We start from the raw sequence: 24,913 nt of genomic DNA, 5'->3' as shown, positions 1-24,913 counted from the left end.
TTTAAATCTAAAAGCTGTGAGCCACAAATAAATCTTGCAACACTGAAGATCATGTGCACTTTACCGTGAACTAAATGAATTGTTTTTACAAAAGAAGGTTGATCTGACAGCTGTAATTAACATTCCCAAGAATCTTTTTAACCTTGTAGTATGTCTGAAATCTACAACTGTCTGGCATGAGAGAAACCTGCCAATGGCCACTCTATAGTAATATATCTGACATCTGTTGTGATTGACATTTGATGTACTTTTCATGGACCTACTTGTCTTTTGTGAGAAAATAAAGTGTTCTTTCTTTGGCAGATCAGTGCTGTAAACTTTATTCTATGGCATTTGATCCTTCAAAAGCAGGTGAACATGATGAACGATGTCCAGGAATATTAAAATATTTCCCCAGACTTTCAATAAGTTATTCTTCCTGGTCAAAAATACTTGCATATTCAGGTTATCTGTGAAATGTGTCCTGATTTCATGCTACTCAAACCATGATTTTGAACAAAATCAAGGAAAGCCAATGGGCACATGATTGTATCCATCAACTGATGCAATGGACTACTTCTTCAGTTTTGGGTCTTTTTTGGTCTTATTTGTTTTTCGGTTTCAATCTGAAAGGAAAATCCCTTTAACATCATGGATTTCTACTGGTTCAGATGAATCCTCTATGCCATTGCCTCGCCAAACAAATTTTACTGATTTATTTTGGCGGTCCAGAAGAATTCTGTTATCCATTATTTGTCTGTCTCAGTATAAAAACTTGACATGAATGTTTAGATTTACTGTTATTTTTTTATCATAAGTAATGGTTATGAGTAAAGCCAGCAGCTGTTGTTTTAGATGGTGAGATACTGGTGCTATATTGACATCAGTAATCATTTAAAAATGTCAACACTACTTCAAATACCTCTATATATCAATTAGTTAATACTTGGCTTCTAAGTTTTTTATGAGGACAGGTGACGGTAAAGAGTTATTAATATCACATGGATTCAAGTGAAAACAAAAATGATATGCACACTTTTCATATTTTCTGACACAATCTGCAGTTCTTCAACATTCTGGTTTAGATTTTGAATGTGAATGTCATTTGCAAGAGGTGAAAACTTTGGACATCTGTTAATGTTATAGACTGATAAATTGGAGGGTTTAAACCCTTCTTATATGTAAGATGGTAAATATAAGGGTTGATAATTCATAGGAAATAGTTCTTTAGCTGTTTTCTGTCAATCTGATTTAAAGGACAAGAATTTGTGAGGCAGATGTTTTGGTCTTTCTGAGTTTCAAGATAGTTTTCACTATATAATGCAATAAATCAGATTGTGCTTATGCATTTATTCTTAAGATTTCTTAACCTCTGGCAAATGTGTGAAATGCAATTGATGCAAATCTAAAAAAATATTAAAGGAAAATCACAACTTTTATTTTGTAATATTGTGAACCTGTTACTAATGCATTTTATGCGTTAATAAAAATCTACAATCACAGAACCGTGTTGATTTAAACTGTCAAACATAATATCCTTAGTTTGTACTGACAAAAATCCTCTTGCTGCTGTTTACCATGGGACTATTAGCTACAAAGTTGAATTGATGATTCTCTTTAGATTTATGGAATGTTTTAGAATGACATTTTAACAAATGGATGACTCAGATCAGAACTTTCAATTGATCGCTTGAGATTTTACTTCAGGTATATGTAAATATGAATGATTATATTGCTCGTGTTTAGAAACAAATGTGATTTAGCATCAATGTCAGTACAGGTATGGTTTCCTTCCAAAAGACCAATAATTAGATCTAACAGCTGTAGGTTACGTATCGATTGGGAGGAAACCTCATTAGGTATACCATTGTTTACTGATTAAGCAAACCTTTTTTATGACATATATGGTGTCTGTCAAAATGAGACAGAGCTCATACTGCTGTAGTCCTGTGGTCTTTGATGAATAATTGATGGAGAAAATTAACGAGTTTTAAATTTGATTTTGCTGAACGTGTCTATGTCTTCATTACCAGTTATAGAATATTTATTTTAACATGATTATGTATACAAAAGGAGAAGTTTCTACTTATTATACAACAGTGACCTATTTTTATATTGGAAAAAGTCTGTTTTCTTTGAGAAAAAGCATTTATTTTGTCAGAGTTCTGAATTATTTGCAGCTTTATGTATTTTTGACTTTTTGAAAACTGCAGTTGTATGTAGATTTATCTCAGATTTAAAAGGGAGGTTGTATAGGTTAGTCACCACACAACCTTCCCCCTTTTTATTTGAAAAATTCTTCAATTTATATTGGAAACTGACAGATTTACATACAAAACATGATTTTTCATTCAACTTGCCCTTGGTAAGTATGGTACAATTGTATTAGTAGTGAGGGAAAAAGTCGTTAATGAAGTTTTTCCTTGGAACAAAATTTTGTTTCTTCTACTGCTAATATCCGCTGCTAATATCTTTTATTGGCATCTGATCATATAATTTAAGATATATAATGAAGTATTAGGAACAAAGTCAAAAGAAACTATTAAATCTAAGGTCAATTACTTTATAGGTGTTGAGTGTATATCATTAATGCAAACAATTTTTGTGAGAAATGTTGTATATATCTCAGTATGTTGTCTTCATTCTGTTCCTATGTTAAACATCACAATCTATTTGTAACTACAAATTACCAGGGATGTTTGTATATTATAACAAATAATCAAATGTGTTATGTGCAAATCTCCTGCCCACTCCAACAGCTGTAGCTTTTGACGAGGTGCTCCTGATGGGGTACTCATAATGAGGCACACTCCATCCCTCAGCTATGCTCCTGATGAGGTACTCCTGATGAGGCACACTCCATCCCTCAGCTGTGTTCCATCATGGTTTATCTTTCAGGAAATATTATTGCATTTTTTCGTTAAATCCAGATGTAGTCATTACATCCAACATAAAATTTACACCACACCTGAGAATAATTTTACAACACACCTGGGAATAATTTATGTGCAAGCAATTAATTTTTGTATCTTTCATGCAATACTATAAGAAATTGTAGCAAGATAAAGGAAAAGACTGATAAATAAATGTGAAAATCCACATGAAAATATGAGGAGGTTTCATCAACAGCAGTAGTTCTTTACTTAAAATACTGATTATCTTGGATAAAGCCTACAGACATTTTACTTTAAAAACTGACAATGATAAAATCTACAGCCATGTCTTGTCAACCTGATGCTTACACATAGATTGATCTTTTCTAGGCCAAAAAAAAACAACATTTATATGTCTTCTGGTTTTATCTTTGAAATATAACTGTCTGCCAATTGCTAGATTATTTCTGTTTTAATTTATATCGCAATGTTTGAAAGACTTCTGGCAAAACCAGGATAATTTAAATCCACCTTTTTGCTGACATCAGATTCTGTATTTGAATGGCAATGGTTTGAAACTGGAAATTTTTTTACCTTTAATTTTCAGGCTAAAGTTTCTTTAGAGAAAAACTGATAATAATAGGATAGAGTTGACAGCACCCCAAAGTACTGGGGTCAATCTAGTAACCCAAAAGAACTATACATTACAACTTTTGTCTTTGATGTTGTTGATAAGATAAACCCCTGAGGGTGTAAGCCAATTTATACCATGATATTATGCCATATGTATGGCTATGCAAAATGATAGCATTCAATCATTAGGAAAAGAGGAGGGGGGTCTTTCAGGAATTATAAATGCAGGGGGTATCCAGTTACAATAAATGACATCATAATGTAGATACTTATTAGTGTACAAAAAAAGTATCAAAGTTTTTAGCCCTAATTTCACTTGAGTGTCTTTATCTATTTTGATGGGTCATAGTATTACTTCACTTAAGTACAAGTACTGTAATTACACAGTAAAAAACAGGCTACTTTTATGTTTTATATAACTACTGTTGTATACTTGAATACTAAGTACCATTTGTAAATAGATAAAATGTATTAATTTGCTACAAAAAGGTAATATTAATGTTCTCCTTTAAGCTATGCCAGACAGAAATTAAAAATTATATTCCCATGTAAATAGCAACTCCCAGGTGTGCCTGACAGAAGGGGTTACATACAAATTAGGTAACAGTTAATTCTGTATTGTTCCAAGAACCTTGCCAATAAAACTCATCCAAATTCATAAAACTTTCACTATTGGAACATTTTAATTAAGAATAGAATTATAAAATACAAATAAAAGAGGAAACAAATTCAGTGATAATTTTTAGATATTTCTAATTGTTAAGAAAAGTATCTTCAATTATGAAGGATTATTATAAGTTGACATTTAAGTAAAAAATTAAATGTTTTTCTGTAAGCCAAACTTGTTTATGTGCTCTGTGGGAGGAATTTTAGATTGCCAATAAATTATTATGATAACAATTTGCTACATGATAATGAGGAATAATTAGATGTTTTTTTGATGTTCGTGGTATGTGATTCCGTTAATGAATTTTCTAAGTTTTTGTTCTATTGATTGTACGAGATGATGTAATGATAGTTGTTAATACATGTAATAATAGCATCTACAATTCAAGCTATGTAGAATTACTTGGTGCAGCCAGCTTACAATGTATTCAACCTTACACAAATAGCAAAGCAATCCAGCAATCGATATAACACAAGTATAAAAACATTTCCTCCTTGCCTGATTTTGTAGTATTGAACGTAGAAACACCTGCCATATCTACTCTATCTGATCTCTAACGTCAAATCCCAGGTCTATACGAAATATATCTGATGTCTTTGGCTGGAGAATTATTTTATAAACCTGGTTATTGAACCTATTTAATAAGATTATAGACACTTCAGTTTCCTGTTCAGTGCACATGATAACAGTCAGAGATACACCAAAGTCATCGTAGAAATTTTCACTTGTTTTTGCATGTGTTCAAAGACTACCAATACAGTCATTAGATATTCTGTACTTAATAACCCATGTTTGATATACATTGAAAGTTTCTGGTCTATCCTTTCTTTTCTTTCATTCAATCTAAGACATAAATTGTTCTATAGAAATAAGTGTATGTGATATGATTGCCAATGAGACACTATAATCCACCAGAGACCAAAGAACTAGATTGTAAACAACATTTCTCATTGTTTCTGTGCAGGAAGCCATTCAAGGTTCTGACACCAAAATAAATTACTGTCTATGTTGTTTAGAACTTTTTTAAGCAGTCATATTTTTTTCACATTTTATTTGCCACTTAATTGTGCCTTTTGGAAAAAAGATTTGCTGAAGTAATGACTTGGTTTCAATTCTAAACATTTTTAAGATGGGTTTTGTTTAAACAGAATAGTCTTTGCAAAAATGTTTGTTATTATTAGCTGATTACGGTTTTATGGCCTTTACCATGTTTACCAAATAAACTGACGATGTTAATGTAACTGTGGAACCATAATTTCTTTGAACCTCTGTGCGAGTGTCTTTTGATTTGTTCAGACCATGGTCCATACATAAACCAAAAATATCATAAGGAACATGTTAGTTATGGTTTATCTAGGTATTTCTGATGTATTTAATACTTGTATCATTTGTTACTTTTACAACTAAATTTGATAAATTATCTGTACACTGATACTGAGCTGCAAAAAATATAAACTAATGTTTTTCAGCCTTCAGATATTGTATAACATAAGTATTGAAATGTACCATGTTGGACACGGGTCATAGTATCTACACCATTTTATCAGTAGATACAGAGATATTCTGTCTGTTTTCTCCAGAAATAGTGTACAGTCAGTGAACCATTTTATCCTTTGCTTTAAACAAGTAAACAGAATTAATTAGGTATTCAGTTTTTGTCTACAATCCAATTAATGTGCACTACAACCTTACACCAAGTGCAGCCAGGTACATGATAGTGATCAGGCTTTACAGGAAGATTTCAAACTTTTTTGGATACAACATATGTCAGGCAAATGATTGACGGAAATTGTGGTCTGATAGAATTTAAGATTGAGTGAAATAGTGGTCTGGTAGAATTTAAGATATTTTGTTATGAAGACTTTATGTCTTTATTCTGATCTTTCTAATGGGTTTTTAGTCAGATCCTTTGATAAAATTATTTTGTTTTTAGAAAATTTTATCTGTATAATTTGATTTTGATTGACTTATCTGGTTGTGTTCTCTATATTATTGATGTGTTTACCTCAAACTCCTAGACTGAAATATGTCTTTTATCTGTAATGGATATGCTTTCAATGGAAGACCTTTCTTCAGATAATTTGTTTTGTCCAGGAGGTGTGATGCTGATAGTGTATCTGTATGTTACACTGTGCAGGATCTGATCATGGATATATGTGTGCACTGGAAGGCGAGCTTGTTGGTTAGTCTGACTATTGAAGGGTAGCCCCGAAGCATGAGATGTTCTGTTCCAGATGGTCCCAATGCACTATTGTTTTTGGAAAAAAGAGTTCTTTCAGAATGTGAATCCAACCATGATTTATATATTGGCATTCAGAGGTCTAGATTTTAACTCGACAAATCATTGAATAATGAGAGTGGTGTTGGGAAATGTATACACAGTTTTTCGTTGATGTACTATTTGTTAGTAGATATATAATCTAGTTATGATTTATTATTCACTCAATATAGATCATGGTCACTTTTCTTAAGTTTATTAATTATGAGTCATAAGGTTGCCAAATATCAGTCAGTTTTCATTATCACCAATATAGTTAATTGTTATGATACACTATTTATTACTATGAGGGGTGTTTTCTATGAAAGTTGGTCAGACAACAAGTTTGTTTATATTCAATGGCTAGCAGGCAGATGGTACAAAGTTACATTTACAATGTTCTCAATTGCAGACTAACAAAATAAAAGATTTATTATAACCTTGTAACCATTAATACACATACCAATATAAAAAAGAACATCTAGTACAGTATGTTCCCTTATCCCTTTCCTCCATAATGATACTTTTAAACGCCACCCCCTTTACTCCATAATGATGCTTTTAAACGCCACCCCCTTTACTCCATAATGATGCTTTTTGAAGCCTGTGTAGTACCTCAGTTGAAATGCTTTGACTACAAAATGTCTGCATCAGACTTAAAAAAAATTGTATCCAATATGAAAAGGATATTCATGAGAATTATCTGACTTGAATTTCATTGATGAAATATTGGTTTCACAATGCATTAATACTTTAAAACTGATGATTTTTTTTAACTGAAAAAAATCCTATGCGAATCAAGTATATTAAAAAAAAAAATCAATGGAGGAAAGGGTTAAATCAATTTGCATATTTTTGGACACTTTCATTGTTGATATACGATTTTATTGATTGTGCCAAAGTCTGTAAATGGAGAATGCCCTAGTCTTAATAAGAGATTGATAAGAATTTTCGTTTACAATTTTCTTAGAAGACACAAATTGAGAATAATTGTACAATATGTTTTGGGGTATCTGTTCACCTCGGCCATACCTTTACCAAACACCTGAGTCATTTAACATTAAGATTCATATCAATATATCTGATAGTTTCAAGCATCTATGAGACCTCCTGTTGTGATTCTGACATCATTTGTATGTTTTGTTGTCGTATCTTGTGATGCCAGAGATACATCAGGGAACCATAAGTTTGCCAAATTCTCTGCTCTACAACTGATATTACTAAGTACTACAGGGATTGACTACTTGTTTCTATGAGTAGTTTATTTGATTGCAATTTATATTGCTAATTCAGTTTGAAGTAAATGATTGCTTCTTAGTTTCTTTATCTACATTAAATAAACAAAAAGTAGAAATATTTTACATTTTCCATGAAGTTATTTTGTTATACATACTTTTAGTTGGCAGTATGTTTTAGAAAAACAAATGTATGTTAATTCTTACTGATATCAATTGTGGATTTTACTATCATAAATTTTAGATGAAAACAGTTTTTGTGACTGTAAAATCTATGATTGATGTCTTCAAGTATTAAAATGTATATCTGGATATTTCTAGTAATTAAATGCACTTGCTCAAATAATAAACAAAAATGGCATTTGTGATTATGCAGAGCATTCATGAAGGCAAACCAAAGATTTTTACCTCTATAAAGTATATGATAAACTAATAGTTGGGTTGATTTTTTGTTAAATCTAGTTTTGAAGACTTGATAATTTATCATTTCAGCCCCTGGAACACCACCAAAGAATGTACGAGCTGTAGCCCTCAGTCCCCTTACAGTACTGGTCAAGTGGGATGAACCAGCTAAACCAAATGGAATCATTAAGGTTTGATATAGTTGTGGTCAAGTAATGTTTATAATTTTTGTGAACTAAATCTGTAGGAAACACAAAGGACAATACTGAAACTTGACATACAGACAACAATATAGAACAAAGAATAACTCATAACAAATAATGAAAAGTAAACAAATATAAAAAAAAATACTATGAAGAAATGACACTAAAGACTATGTTGACCTACAGATGTATTTGTTACTTCTTTGGTTGGTGTCACATGATGCCTCCTGCTTTAATTATCTCATTTGAGTTGAAATATGACACAAAGACCTATAAAGACAGATATATATGAATTGAATGAATGTTTGGTATGGGTATACACAGAGACAGCAACCTTACAACACAAATAACAAAAACATAACTAGAAATCAACAACAGACAATTGTCTAGTATAGCTAAAGCTCTATTTTACCCAAAACTTGACAAAGATGTAATAAACTGACACAATTATAAATGATATGCCACCAACACCGCTATAGTCTGTATATATATATGTATAATGAAAAATATTTCTGTTGTAAGAAAATTAAGTTTTTGTTATTTTTAGGGTTACAAGATATTTTATACATTAGAACCAGACCTACCTATAACACTATGGACCACTCTAGATGTACCTCTACCTCAGGCCAATCAACGTCAGGCTACGATCACAGAACTAAAGCCCAACAAGACCTACAGCCTGTGTGTCCTGGCCTACTCCACGTTAGGAGAAGGACCAATATCAGACCTGGAACAAGTGATGACCAAGCCTGGAGGTATACTTTGTTAGATTGGCCTCTTGTTTCAGTTGTAGACTGTCCAATAAACAGAACTGTAGAAAGCATACTTAGCAAGTAGCACGCAGAAATGAATGCTGGCATGAGCTAAACCATGTTTTATAGTCAACATTAGTTAATATGAACCTTTAATTACTTAACTTTCTTCTCAGTCTACAACCTTTTTGGGAAAAACTGGTGTAATTTTAATTTAAAAAAAAAGTATTTTAATTTTACCAAAAAAGTAAATAAAACCTGGTTTTGTATTGTAGCGCATGCTGTCCTAATACACAACATACAATAATCGCATTAACATGCATGTTAAAATCATTTGTATCGTCCACCGTGCGCCATATTGCATGATCAAATGTTAACATGCGAGTCAAATACCCCTTCTAAGTATTGATATTTAACCTGTATTCAAATATCATTGCTTTATACAAAACATATTCTCCTTAGTACCATTACATCATTTAAAGCATAGAAAAACTCTAAACTTTCTTTAATCTTTCTCACTTAATCTTATATTTCTAACTTCAATTAAGGAAAAGACAACGCATTTGGTATACTTTGGAGTCATTTATTTTCATTGGCTCTCTCAAAGAAAATTGATATTAGGAGGGCATCAAATTCTTGGGGATTTTAGTCCACTTAAATTGTTTTTCAATGAATGTCAAGCTTGTTTTGAAAATTTGAAAAAATCATTCCTCCATTTTTTTTTGGCAGAGAGGTTTTGTTGGGTTTTTTTTTGGGGGGGGGGGGGGGGTCTGATGGGACTTATGTCTGTGTTACTTCATAATCATTGGGTTATAAAACAATTTCTATGTTATAACGTGTTTGTTGTGTGTGTATCTTGTGCATCATGTTAAAATAAAGAGATGTCTTTTTCTGTCATACTCTCACCAAGCTTTGAAAGTAGATTGATCAGAATAATTTATTGTTTAAAAAAATGAACAAAAAACTCTTTTATATTCAATATTTCAAATTATCAACCCCCATTTTTTATCTCATTATTTTTGTAAATTAAAAAAAATGGAAATTAAGATTCCAGCTTTGTGTTTTTGCAGGATCCGTTAATTTTTACTCAAATTTTCATTTAAAATATTTACTTTTTATAAATTAAATTCTTTCTTAAGTGAAAGAAAGCTTGACAGAGAAAGAATAATTCATGGGAAAGAATGCCATTCAGATATGCTATTCCAAGAGACATGTGTAAGGGGAGGACACATTCCATAGGAAGGAATTTTTCATCATTTAAGAATTAGACATATTAATGCATACAAGATGTGCATGTGTTTGAATATTTGTGTGATATGTCTAAAACTTCAATTTTAATGAATAAAATATTGAATGTGTAGACAAATATCCTGTGTGTTAATGTGACTGATTTGTAAGACTCCAGAAGTTTTCTCCATGGAACACATCTTTGTTGTTCCCACAGCATAGCCAAACTTACTTTGATATATGAAAAATAATGCACATATTTTGATATTTGAAAGTGCATAGTGTTTTAGAAAATTCTAACATCTGAAATGAAACCCTTATCAATAAAGTAGATTTTTTTTTTATCTATCATGCTTTATGTTAATTAATTTCTTGCTGATTAACAGTTGTATAGTAGAATTCAAAACTTAAGAATGAGAAGCAATATTCTTCTAAAAAAAAAACTTAAGAGATAAAAGTGAATGACTTCTGGAGTCTTGTACAAGTGTATTGTGGGAATGCTATATGTTTTGACCAATGAAAATTGTGTAATTTACAGTATTTTATCCTGGTAAGTAAGTACACCGGTATTGCTCACTAATTTAGAGAAAAAGGTGAAAAATATATCTGCTAAGCTGGCAATTTTAATATGAGATTGTGTTACGTGACAATCAGCATGAGCTCTACGGTAAAAATAAAAAATTTAAAACTCGATAAATATGTTAGATTTGATAAAAGGTTACTTCTGATTCATAATGTATTGCTTTATATAAATAACAATTTGTTTGTTTAAATAATAGCTTTAAATAACTTTTTCTAAAAATAATTTCCCTAATGTTTTAATCTGAAACATAAGGTGCTGAAACCTGACAAAGTAAATGTTGATCAATAAATGCAATAATGATTTTTTTTTTTATTAATTTTGATTTTATTTTAAACAGCAGTTTTTAAACATAATTCCATGACTTTTTAGTAGGATGAACATTTTTTGCTGATCACACCCTTAAAAAAGCTTTTTTGGATAACTAAATGATTATCTTAATAATGAATATTAATACAGGTTTCCCTCTCTCCAAACTGTCAACTTAAATAAATTAATATTAAATGATTTTTTTCTAAAGTAATTTGTCAAACTGCTTTGATAAGAAACCTTTGTAAAATTTATAGAGAAAGTAACTATTTAAAATTTCTCTGCCCATTACACTCATATATTGTCAGCTTAGCAGATTTTAAATTAGTGACAATTCGAAGTAAGTGTTCTAAAATATTTTTGTCACAGTACGTATCTTTTTTCTAGTTCTGCATGTCTTTTATTCCAATTTTGGAAATAACTTCTTAAATCTATGAATGAATGAAATCTGATAAATTATGAAGAAATAATCTTTCCATTGTTAACTGTCTTGTATGTACCCTTTGTCCTATCACAAAACTATGTGTACTCTGAATGGCTCGCATTTATGCGTATGTGTTTTGCGTGTGTGATGATGCGTCCTACTATATATACCTAGCGAGCATGCTCTATTTGATATTAGTATAGATCACTCTCAATCATTTTTTCATTGATTTGTTTTGCGCGTCTTTCAGTGTTGCCTTTTTAAGTAAAACTTCTACTCATATTTCTCTCTTGTCAAAACTTTTTTTTTGTGTTGTAATTTTTCAATTTTACAATTTTTATACAATTCACTTTCATTTGATTTATTGATTACAAATTTGTAAAAAGAAAAATAGCATAAGAGAAAAGAGAGAATAATTTTTAATTGTTCAAGACTTGCACAAGTTTGATATAATAGAAATAATTCTTTTTACAATATTAAATTGAATGCGCTGAGAGCGCCAGCGAATTATAGAGATGAACAATTGCTATTAATTTGCATTGAAATATATGTGATTGACTTATGCGTTGTTTTTTTATCTGCTGCCTCGCACACTTACAGGAATATACGGTGAGCTGCGTTGATGTATTTTTACTTTCCAGCACATGTTCCGACGGCTGAGTCTGAACACGTCTCCTTTAGTTATTTACTGTCCACAAGTTTTTATTTACCATTTCATTTGTGATATTAGAATCTCAACACAAAGTGTTTGTATGAAACTGTACATGATTATTTGAAAGCTTATTTTAGTTTGTATTAATTATTTAGTTAGAGTGGAACTTATGTGTATGTTATAGATTCATATTCACTGTAAAATTTGGCACTTGTATAATAACTGGAGGATTGTCGCCAACAGATTTCTTGGTCAAAGTTTCTGATGGATTTTCAGAATTTTATTTTGAATTTATTTCTTGTAATGAACATAACTGACTTATCATACTATCTCTATCTCACCTTATAAGCTACACTATAAACACATGACCACATTATTGCCACTGTATGTCCCACATCAAGTTATCTCACTATTTATGTACTTACAAGACAAAAATATTCCATGCTGATTATCTTTGATTGAACTTTATATCTCATAGGATCTGCCCTTTAATAATAATCATATACCAGGGATGATTTTGAATTTAGAAAATTATTCATTCAAAATACTTGTATTCCATATATTATATATTTAACAAAAACTCTTAAAAATAATTGAGCTTTTGCCAGGTCTTGTCAGTCTTCTTCAGCAGAACTTTAGCACAACTGTTAGAAGCTCTGGATTATATTTAAGACTTTTTGTTGTTTACCGTAATTTTAGAGATTTTGATTATTATATATATATTTATTTTAAGAATGGAAAATAAGCATTGTCTTATTTATCTTGCAGATAAATCCCACTCCCAGATCATGCTTTTGTTTTATTTTTCTATCAGTATAATTATATCTATAAGATTAATTATATCTATAAGATTTTATTATACTTAAACCAAGAATTTCTACACATGGTTAGATTGTACAATACCTTGGCAAAAATGATAATATGAATTATCTCCCATTTCAGCTAATATTGGTAAGAAAATACTGTTCTTGGCTTGCTCATGCCTGTTTACTGTTAATAGAATAGTCACAGAATGTTAAACAGCCAAGAGATTGTCTCCCTTTCGAATCAAATTAAAAAAAGATTTGTACAGATTTGCATGACACAATAATACAGGGACATATTTGTCTCGAACTAATAAAAAAAGATTACATACTCCTTGCTAACTGGAACCTAAGTCCTTACAGTAGAGTATTTAGAATTTAAATAACAATTAATCAAATCAGTTGCAGTTTTCTAAATTGTGGTATATATAATCACTGCAATTGTCGGATATTAGTAAGAAACTACTGAAAATATGAGAACTTTCAAAAAATAATTGTCCTATGTTTTCGAAATGGTTTTGTGCACTGATAATACAACATAGGCTTATACTCATAAATTATTCCTTGATCCAAAGTAAGTTCATAAATTCAGTTTCAATCCTTTTTTTTTTTTTAAATAACTGTAAAAAAAAAAGCTGAAATCAATGGGTTTGCATGCTTTGTATGTTAAAAAAACACCATTATTTCAGGACTATATGGGGTACGAACAATTTTTTTATTTTTATTTCAAAACAATTATATTTTCCTTAGTCCTTTAGATTCTGAAATGGTCAACAATATTATGATCCTGAAATTAAGTATAAATAAAATAATTATTTGTTTGAATGAATTAAAATTGCAGAAAAAGAAAAAAAATATCACTTTTCATGAAGCTTATACATGTATCAATTGTAGGACAAAGGATAGGTCTATAAGCTGTTTATTCTCCTCTTTCCCTGAAAGAAAATTACATATTTTGTTTTGAAATTAACGAATTACATGCATGTCTTTACTGTCCAAAATTGAAATTAAAAAATATATATATATTGCATGTGAAAGTTTTCAAATTGTTTGTTTTGTTTATTTGTAAAAGCTGATGTATACTGATAAGCCATTACCAGTAACTCAGTGTAGAAACTGATTCATATAGTCCTAACAGATAGCTACGGCCTAACTAATAATTGCATGTAATTTTCCTGTTGCCGTGTAATTCTGACCTAATGGCAAATTCTAATCATAATTTGGCAATTTTTAAATAGAATTTGTAAAAATTAAGGACTTTGCCTTTCTATAGATGTGGGGGATAAAAAAGTACAGTAAAATAGAAAGTCCATGGTGCTTTACCTTTCACTTTGACAGTCAACTATGAGTATTATACTGTTTGAAGATAAATAACATCTTTGCAAACATATTTTTCAGTACTGATATATGGTCAAACCTGCTGTAAAAATCACCTCTATATATCACTCATTGTCCCCTATATAGCATTGTTAACCTCACTAAAAAGTTGTTACGTCTTAAAAGCACAATTTTCTCTTGTCCCAAAGGTGACCTTCATAAAAAGATTAAAGGTCAGCTCTCTTGGGTCCCACGGGTGACCATTATATGCAAGTTTGGCTATATATATATCATATATTAAGAAATTTGGTACATTTTAAGGTTTTCAAAGACAACTTATGTCTGACAGTCCTGAATTTAAACCATGTTTTGTTTTGACGGAATAAATTTAATAGTCAAATTAGCAGGTAGTATTTTGTTTATTTTTGAAAGGATGCTACAGATAAACTTTTGGTCAAAGTTATATGAAATATGTTTTTATGTATTATATGTTATATGGAAATTTTATATAATAAGTTGCTGTGTATGAACAAGATGAAAATCTATTGCAAATGCCTGCTTGCAAAATAGAGAAGGTTAAATGCTTGCAACATAGAGAAGGTCAAAGGTGCTTTGTTGCTCATGCCAAGCAGCGTCTCCTGCAGTAGCAAGCAAGCTGCGATGGCATAGCCGGACAACATTTTATCTCCCTAGGAACTCAAAACAAGTTTTGTGCCATAATTCCTCCTTTTTTTTGCCTTTTTGAACTTTAATTACCTTTATGTAAAGTGCTAACATTTTAATCAATATCTTCTTTTTGAAAAGAGTAAAGAATAATAACAATGAAAAAAGTTTTTTTTTTTAATTTAGTGACACAATATTTATTTTCTTGACTTTCATTGCTTTTCAGTTCCTGGTCAACCAAGAAATTTACACGCTAATGAGAAGGGGCCAAATAGAATAGAAGTTATATGGTCCCCGCCAGACGACTACCAACATATACAGAGCTATGTTCTATACTATAATGATTCCACGGCCAGACAGGCAGCTCATGTTGTTATTCAACCACCAACCAACAACTATTTACTGGAAGAACTCATTCCCGATACTATTTATCATATTCAGGTGTCGGCTACTTCAATGACCGGTGAAGGGCCAAAATCTACTATAATTCAGATGAAAACTCCTCAATTTGGTAAGTATCAAGTCGATGTTTGTAAAAGTTTGTAAAATGAGTAATCTTTAAATTTTGTTTTTAATTTTCCGTAGTATTGTATTGTCAAGATGTTACATTATTATTTTGAATGGAATTTGTTACTTATCAAAATAAATCGGTAAATATTAACTTTCAAATAAAACAAGGGCATCAATTAATAGCATTATTCACAACTAACCTCACAAAGTAAAATGTTGGTTTAGTAAAAAAAAAAGCATGAACAGAATTCTTGTAAACCATTTAAAGATAAAGAAATTCTATGAAAAACTTATTTTCTAGCTTGTTAATCAAAAAGTTATTATGAAGACATTAAGTAACCTTTAAATTGAAAACATTGGTTATGAAAGTAAAGTTATATAGAATTTTCAAAATGAAGTTTCTTCCCTTTGATACTTCCTGTAAATAGCAGATTCCATTCTATGTGACCTTCACTATGACCTTTGTATATAACTGCTTAGTGACAGTGGTTGGCAAGTGTGTCTCTATCACAAATCCTTAGATAAATGTTGTCATAGATTTACAAAATAAGATATTTATATACACTGACCTTTTAGGAATGTTCTTCTGTGTATGACCTTGAATAATGAGTTGACAGAATGTATCTTTTTACAATATGACAGCCGTCATGGAATGTTACTCTATAAAGCTTCTTTCTCTCATTATGTATGTTTACTTCTATATCCGACTTTCTACGAATGCTTGTAAAATATTCTTATTAGAATTTTGGAATGTTTTGTTGATATGTAATTTTTCGTAAAATGAACACGTAGATACAAAATGGATTAACGATCGTACAGGAAGTAAGTAAATGTCACATGATTCTTATATTGAATGAAAAGTTTGAATATACACAAGTCAAATGTTGTGCACAAAAACACTCAATTTTTTATAAATTTAAATTTCATCTTCAACACAATTATTTTATACAACTTTCTTTCGTAATGTAGATGAAATAGTTTTCGGAGAATTTATACAGGGACTTTTCATTCAAATAATTTCCAGTTGGGGTTGGTAATTTTATTAATTTATGTTCTTTTAGTTAAATTTTGGTCCAAGGGTTTTATTTTCGTTTATTTTATGAACAGAAATATAAGACTGATATGAAAAGGTTTTATCCTAGGGATGGCCTTTCTGAATTCATACTTTTTTGCAACTGTTCAATTCAATTCTATCGTCAGCTATTTAATGTTTTATTGTTGTTCAAACTATATTGCGCCAATGGATGTCCGGGTAAATTTATACGGCTAATTAACCTGAACAACAAATAACAATTCTTTAAATAGCTTGTGATAGAATTCAATTGGTTTCAGCAGTAACAAGATTATATGGAAAAGGTTTACATATTTGGCAATAAATACATCAATTATTATTTTATTTGCAATGCCATACTTTTTGTTACTCAATATTTAATTTGAGCAAGCTTTTTTATCATCAGCTTTTTTTTATTGTTATTTTAAACATTCAATCATCATGTATAATTTAAAGTTTTTTTGAGATTTAATTTATTCAACAAACAATAGATCATCAGATTTATCATCGATTTTATTTTCTCATACTTTTTGTAACGTATAGCTGCATTATGGAAATCGTAACATGCAAAAATTGAAAAAATTTAGAGAGTTACTTAGCTGAACCTTTTAGAAGATCGCATTTGTAATTTTAATGGCAGCTTACTTTGTAATGAGCCTTCAGATTAGATGCCAGTAGATAAAATAAAAATACCACTGTATCCGATGGAAATTTAAGAAATGTAATTCTGATCTTGAGTATTTGAGTAATTGTTAAGACATTTTATAAAATTATACGGTAATGCTACAGGACTTGTAACATTCAGCTGCTTTTAAACGAATATAACATGTGAAATCATGCTATACTACGCTTTGTAATTTAATAGAGTTCTGTGCAGTTTATGCCTTTGGATTACAACCATTAGAAAAGCCCTCCCATAGGATGCAGTGGAAATTAGTTTCTAATCCCAAAACTTTAAAGAAAGTTTTCATTTTTTGCATGTTGATTCCACTCAATGCATGTATCAATTTCTGTTCATTTATATTCAAAGCTTTTGTTTCTTTATTGTTTTACCCATATTTTTCTTAAAAAGTTCCGAGTGCTGCACCCCAAGCTGTTACCGGGCAACCTGTCAGTAAAAATAGTATCAAGGTCACATGGAAACCACCTCCAGTTGAAAAACATAATGGGGAAATAGAAGGTTATAGAATCTATTTCCGTAAAAATGACAGCGACTTGACTGACGAGGATGCTACTACTGTCAAGGTCGGCAAAGATGCCAGGATGTTGATGCTGGGTGAACTGAACATTTGGACCGATTATATGATATGGGTCCTGTCCTTCACATCTGTAGGGGATGGCCCACCATCTCCTACCATTATTGTACGGACCCAAGAAGATGGTAGGTAGTCATGGCAACATATAGCTGGAGTTATCCCCCGTTGGAATGATTTTGTTGTATTTACTGATTTTAATAACAAAATTGGTTAAATGGCTGGATTTCTGTCAACGCTTTAATCATCTGTGTGTGTTTGCTATGGAAGGGGAGGGGATTTATCATTTAGCTTTTCACATGTCATTCACATTGTTTTTATTTTTGAGTTTTCATTATTCATCATTCCCCATGCATGCTGTAAACAGCATGGTCAAACCATAACATTATCATTGTCAACCAAATCCATTTTACACTCATCATTGTCAACCAAATTCAGTTTAAACTCTTAATTGTCAACCAAACCCCACATCATGGTAAAACCATGACATTATCATTGTCAACCAAATCTATTTTACACTTAAGTTTCCTATCAATGGTTGCTGTTGTTTTACCTTTATCCAGCCAAGACAAAAGATTGAAACTACTTTTAACCAGGATGTCTTCAATAAAATACTGAGCATAACATGGAATCATTTAGATTTCCAACTAATGTACCAAAATTAATATTTAAAATGCCCAGGACACATCAGTAACTGTTTTTCGTTTTACATATCTATATCATAAGAGTGTCAAACAAAATACATAGATATGCACTGCACAATTTATCATTGAAAATTCATAAAAAAAATTACCAGTTTCAACACATGGCAACTATAGAACCCTGAAAGAGAAATTAGCCATAATCTTACACCTGCACTCTAAACAATTTCTTATTTTGATAAATGGAAAATTCAGACACTGTTTAAAAAATATATAACCATTCCCCCTTATCTGACATTCTGTATATCAAACAAATATTTGGTAGATCTAACCACTCATCTGTGACTTGTTTCAAGTGTTGTTAACCTCAGCATCATACAAGAAAATAGAGGAGGCTTTGATCCTATCTCTTTGTTATACTTTCTGTGATGTGAAATTTGTTGAGGCTTTTTAAATAAATGGTGCAGAGAGATAAACATCACTAATCACAATCATAGAACAGTTGTAACCATACATTTGAAAACATTTGGTATGTCTGGAAATAGTCAAACCCCTGTACCTATTGTGTAGAAATAATAGATATTTAGTACTTATTGTGATTTGTTCGGAAATAGTCAAACCCCAGTACCTATTGTGTACAAATATTTTCTCAATCTCCTGCATTTAGATGTTTGCATTATTTGTGTTGAGAACCTTTATTCAAAATGAGAAGGATTTCATTTCCTTTTGAATTAGTTATAGATTTCTTTAAAAAAAAAAAATAGAATTTACAGCAGTGCCTTTGCTTTATAAAATCAAAGTTACTACCAATTGGGATATTCTTTGTACTGTAACCACAAGAAAAATACCTGCAATTTGCTCAAGTGTTACTCATCATCGCTTCTTTTTCTCTAAAACAGAGGTTAGACCTAAAATCATCATCATGTAAAATCATTCAATTCAGTTTCATTCATGGAAATTAATCAATTGCCCTTTGAAAATTTTACTGTGATTTGATTGTAATCACCATTATCATCATAATAACCATTATCATGATTAACATAATCACCATTATCATGATTAACATAATCACCATTATCATGATTAACATCATCATCATCACAATTATCATGATTAACATCATATTTATCATTACTCACATCAGCATCATCATAAAACATTTATGATTTAGCTATCATCTTTAATTATATGTTTAGCTTGACAGAAATCCTTCAGAAAGTTATAATTCTTCATTTTGTTGTCTTCATTGATATTCCTGTTCTGATACCCAGAATTATAGTATAAAATAAAGATTATCAAAACTTCTAAACTCAGAATCATTCAAGCAAAGAAATAAGGGATACTAACTTGATAATATTGGATATGGTGTTGCCCCCCATATATACGACCCCCATATTTATAAGTTTGGTGTTATTTTTGCTTAGAAACAACAGGTAAAAGGTCAATTTATCAAAATACTTGACTGTCTTTCATTACCCCTTTACCTGTTGTCTGGATGGCAGACTATTGGGGAACCAGTTTTACATGTTAGAACTAATATTAGAGTTATCTCTCTTTGACTGTAAGTATGTTGATGTTTGATGTTAGATGTTGCATGATGCATGTGTGTTTGATCTCCAGAAATTATTCTGTATGATTTTCATAGTGCATTCAAATATTGTTTCTACAAAAATATAATTTTTAGATATTTGTTTCCAGTTATGAAATGAGATTCTATTTATAAAAGCATGGTTACTAAAGAATTTCATAACCATTGTAAGATGTTTAACTTTCAATTTAAACATCTTAATTAGCAAAGTTTGATAAAAACAAGATCAATTCTCTTTAAAAAAATGTTTGAAGGAAATACAAGAATATGCCCATTGTAGACTGGGCTTGTATGGTATACCATAATCTTTCTTTTATCAAATTTCTTAAACTAGTGCTAACATTTGAATCAGTGAAAGCAAATTTCCATTTGATTAAAAAAAAACACACAAACTTTGTACTATTGTTGATAGTCAAGAAATCAAGCTCTCTTTTAATTTTGGATATTTTTATATTTTCTTTGAGAGTTGTACTTAAGATTGTAAGACTATTTTTTCACACTTCCTATTCAATACCATTAGCAATATTCCATTTTATTCTTACAATAATTTCAATATGTGTGTGATATGCACATGTGCTAATTTAGTTTAAACAGAGATATCTTTGTATTAATTTAGATTATGCCAATTTTACAAGAGAAATATAAGTATGATTCATTTAGTAGGAGGTCATGAGTCATTACCTGAGCTTGCACCTTTAACATCATATAAAAATGATAATTGAACTAGATTTCATCATAAGTTAATATCTATTTGATTGCTTTTACCATCCCAATGAGCAATTAGGATGTCTTGTAGATTTTGTTATTTTGTTATATAGACCTCTAGGATTTAAGAAATTTGAACCTCTCAAATTGCTGCCAAGGTCACATTCAATAAACAAGAAACACATCATACCACAGTCAAGTCCAGTAACTTTTATTTTTTTCTACACATGTTAATTATGTTGGTTGGCATAAATTTAAATGGAAGGTTTTATACAATAAATAACTGGCCAACATAGAAGACACAAATTTGTCAAATAAGGTGAAAGAGAAAGTAGCATGGTACTTTACTTCACAAGAGCAGCCAGTTCAGAAGCAGGACTGTTTTTCCATAGTGCACCCTATAGATAATATATGGAAAATTCTTGAAAAGCTGCTATTCATAATTTTGTATGACAGAAATGCTTCTTATAAGGATATGGCAGATGGGTTCAAATTAGTCAAGTGAGGGCCCTCATGGGGTTTTTGATTATGTGATTACTTGGCCGTTTTTTTAATGATTATTTGATTATTAAGCCAAATATTTCATGATTATTTGATTACCAAGGACTGTATTTTTAGTTTATGATTATTTGATTACTAAAGATAAGCAAATATTTAATGATTATGTGATTATATTGGCAAAAAAATGGTGATTATGTGATTACTAGGACCCCCCCCCCCCCCCCATGAGGGGCCTCTCAAGTTAAACATTGTATCTCTTATTGAATTTATAGACAAATAACAACATACTATACAAAAAACTCACCAAAGATACCAATATTATAATTTGGTACTCCAGACACACATTTCGTCTGTATAAGACTTTTAAGGTGGTGTACAAATTTTTCACCTTGAATGAAAATTAATAATGAAGTTGAAGAGCATTAAAACTGTTATTGGTATATTAATAACACCTTAAATATTTATAAACTTCAGTGCCAGGTGAACCTAAGAGTGTTAAAGTGGATGTTGTCAACTCAACCTGCTTATTTGTGGAATGGAAGCCTCCTGTATCGCGGAGAAGAAATGGAATCATCCGAGGATACTATGTATATTTTATACCTTTGGACGATAATGATAATCCTAAAGGGCAGGAGAAATATTATGATACGAAAGATGGCAGTATAGTGGAGGCTGTAATCACTGAACTGGATCCTAATACTTTCTACAGGATAACAGTTGCTGGTTATACACGGAAGGGGGATGGTGAAAGGAGTGAAGAGAGGAAAATAAAAACATCTGGTCCAGGTATGTATTGAGGACCCATTTGTGGCCTTTGGCTGTTTTCCGCTCTTTGGTTGTTGTGTCTTTGACACATTCCCCATTGTCATTCTCAATTTTATGCAGAATATTATTCTTTCCCTACCCATGAAAACTTGTCTAAAGATAAAGATATGTGTAAGCAAAATAAGGATATGCATTAATGAAACAGCAGCCCACCATCAAGAAAAGTACAAAAGATATATCCCAGTCAATGTTCAGCTTTTAACATTATAGACAAATATCAAAACATGTTCAATATATAAGTTCTTGGTCAACCATTGTCTTTTAAAATATAGAAACTTAAGTGTCCTTACTCCTTAAGAATAATTTCAGTATCTGTACCGGTGGGCTAAAAGGATCATTTGGGCATATTCATGAGGGTTCCAAAATGATAACTCAGTATGCAAGAGTTGTGAGAAACTGGCATCGTCAACCGAAAAATCTGACTGCCATAATACAGCAAAAGGGCTGAAAGTAGCATTAAACACCAATCATCAATCAATCTAGAAAATGTCTGCAATAAACACCCTATTTACTCGAAACTAAAAACACACAGTCACTCAAGAGATACATGATTTGGACAAGTGACTGTGTTACCTACTTATTTAAGCACTTTCTAAAAGAATATTAATATGATCTATTAAAAAGTGTTAATTGAATAAATATGATCAATGACCAATAAATATAATTGTGTAGACTGATGGAAATGATGACTTATTTCCATTGTAGTGCCTTCAGAACCAAGAAATTTTGACGTAGAATTAGTGAATGCAGAGAATCCTTCAGTCAGCTTGACTTGGCAAAAACCAGCTCACGTTCCGGGTACACTGAAACACTTCAAAGTCTCATGGGGACGTAAAGGAGAGCTGATATATACTAAAACCTTGTCCTATAGTAGATACAGTTTTGGTACAGACAAACTAGGTATGTAAATCTTTAGAAGGAAACTATATGAGCAGAAATTAATGTCTAATTGTTAATTAGTTCAAATTTTATAACAGATGAGTGCATTTCATTTTGTGTAATTTGTATATAAAGTCAGGTTGTAACTTTTTATTTAACATAATGAAATGCATGGAAATAACCTCATCATAGATGCCAGGAATGAAATTATGTATTTGTGCCAGACCACCGTTTGGTCTACAAAAGACTCATCAGTGACACTTGAGTAAAAAAAAAGTAACAAATGCCCCAAAAAAGTACAAAGTTAAAGACCATTGAGGACCACATCAGAAATGGTCCTCAATGCCTAGATTATGGACGGTTTAAATATGGAATTCAATTTTTCTCAAATCAACTAGAGGAATCACTGAATTTTGGTAGATTTTTTATTTGAAGATAATGTTTTGACTTTTTTTTTCCAGACAAAGGAGCAACCTATGAATTCCGTGTACAAGCTGTGAATGAGAATGGTGTTGGACATCGTGCTGTAAAAACACTGGACATCCCCGATGGAGGTAATTAACATAATACTAAAGTTCATACTCCTTTCTAATATAGCCACTCAAACCATTTCTATTTGTAAACAGACTTTGTTAAAACTTCATTGAAAATTCAGAAATTTGGACAAGCTTTTCCATGATACAGAAAAAAAAATTGAAAAAAAATTGAAAGAAAATTTTTTCCTTAGTAAATGTAATCTCCTGAAACTTAAACCAACTCTTCATTATAAAATAGGAATACCATCCAGACTTAAATTTTTTAATTGAGGCATTTAAAGGAGAAAATAATATCGTGGAATGGAAACTAAAAAACCTTTTCTTATTATTGAAGCAATGAAAGTGAAAGACAGCCCTTGGCTTAAAGGTTAATTTTGCACATGTTTCCTAGTTCTCTGTAGATTGTTAGGAGTGGAGTATTCTTCTCTCTTTTATTTTTAACGCTCTATCTACAATAGTCATGGGCATTATTTGTTCTGTCTGTGCATCTGTCTCTCAATTAGCCTGTTTGTCACAAAGCTGGTGAAAGTTTTAAGGTAGTCTTATACCATCAAGTAGTGGTCATATTAACTTTTAAACTTGGTACACATGATCATAATGACATTGAGACTTTTGCACAGTTTTTTTCTTCTTTTTGTAATCATTTTATTTTTATATTGTGATTATTTAAGAATTGGTGTTCTTTTTTTTTATTTTGACAACTTATGTTATATTATTACATAGTACCTGCTGGTGCCCCTCAAAACTTTACGGTAACAGGTGTTAGTGAAACAACTATTAGATTGGAATGGGATCTACCCGCCAAACATCTACAAAATGGTGAAATTGTCATGTACCAGATGATTTACCACAAGCTGGCGGAAATCGATGTCGAAGATTTAAATCTGACGTCCACTGAATTTACAATCAGGGGACTAGATATGAACACGGATTATGTGTTCCAGATTAGAGCATTTACCAGTAAAGGTGCTGGGCCATGGACAACAAAGTTGATCTTCCACACTTATGGACGAAGTAGGCCTTTTTTTAAACTTTGGAATGCAGTCTGAAATTAGAATACTAACAAAAATATTACGACAAACTAATTGACCAAGCTACGAGCAAGATATTAGAAAAAGAGGAATTAATGTACTAACATCACCAGATTATACTCGCACGACATTATATTTAGTGTGAAACCAGCCTACAATCTCTGCATGCACATCACTATATTTACTTTGATTTTTACAAGTGTACATGCACACATTTCTTCATTGAGTGTTTTACAATTGTACATGCACTTGTTTCTGTATTAGTGTGTGTTTTACAAGTGTACATGCACACATTTCTGTATTAGTGTGTGTTTTACAAGTGTACATGCACTTGTTTCTGTATTAGTGTGTGTTTTACAAGTGTACATGCACTTGTTTCTGTATTAGTGTGTGTTTTACAAGTGTACATGCACTTGT

The 24,913-nt window shown here is 31.0% G+C and overlaps 1 protein-coding gene across 18 annotated transcripts in view; it reads left to right on the top strand.

The window, feature by feature from the left end:
• The window catches only part of LOC143062655 (tyrosine-protein phosphatase Lar-like), a 174,863-nt gene that overhangs the window by 126,114 nt on the left and 23,836 nt on the right, over nucleotides 1–24,913 (top strand). For 14 of the 18 annotated variants that reach the window (XM_076234356.1, XM_076234435.1, XM_076234366.1 and 11 more), the window contains 9 exons: nucleotides 8,137–8,237; nucleotides 8,797–9,004; nucleotides 15,203–15,487; nucleotides 16,279–16,308; nucleotides 17,610–17,918; nucleotides 21,700–22,011; nucleotides 22,756–22,950; nucleotides 23,391–23,483; nucleotides 24,189–24,479. In XM_076234356.1, the coding sequence (XP_076090471.1) occupies nucleotides 8,137–8,237; nucleotides 8,797–9,004; nucleotides 15,203–15,487; nucleotides 16,279–16,308; nucleotides 17,610–17,918; nucleotides 21,700–22,011; nucleotides 22,756–22,950; nucleotides 23,391–23,483; nucleotides 24,189–24,479 (1,824 nt within the window). The remainder of the gene's footprint in view (nucleotides 1–8,136; nucleotides 8,238–8,796; nucleotides 9,005–15,202; nucleotides 15,488–16,278; nucleotides 16,309–17,609; nucleotides 17,919–21,699; nucleotides 22,012–22,755; nucleotides 22,951–23,390; nucleotides 23,484–24,188; nucleotides 24,480–24,913) is intronic. The other 4 variants (XM_076234411.1, XM_076234492.1, XM_076234467.1 and 1 more) reach the window with 3 other exon arrangements.

Source organism: Mytilus galloprovincialis, chromosome 1 (assembly GCF_965363235.1).
Source record: "Mytilus galloprovincialis chromosome 1, xbMytGall1.hap1.1, whole genome shotgun sequence".
NCBI classification, from domain to species: Eukaryota; Metazoa; Mollusca; class Bivalvia; order Mytilida; family Mytilidae; genus Mytilus; species Mytilus galloprovincialis.
This window is presented reverse-complemented; position numbering and strand designations above follow the sequence as displayed.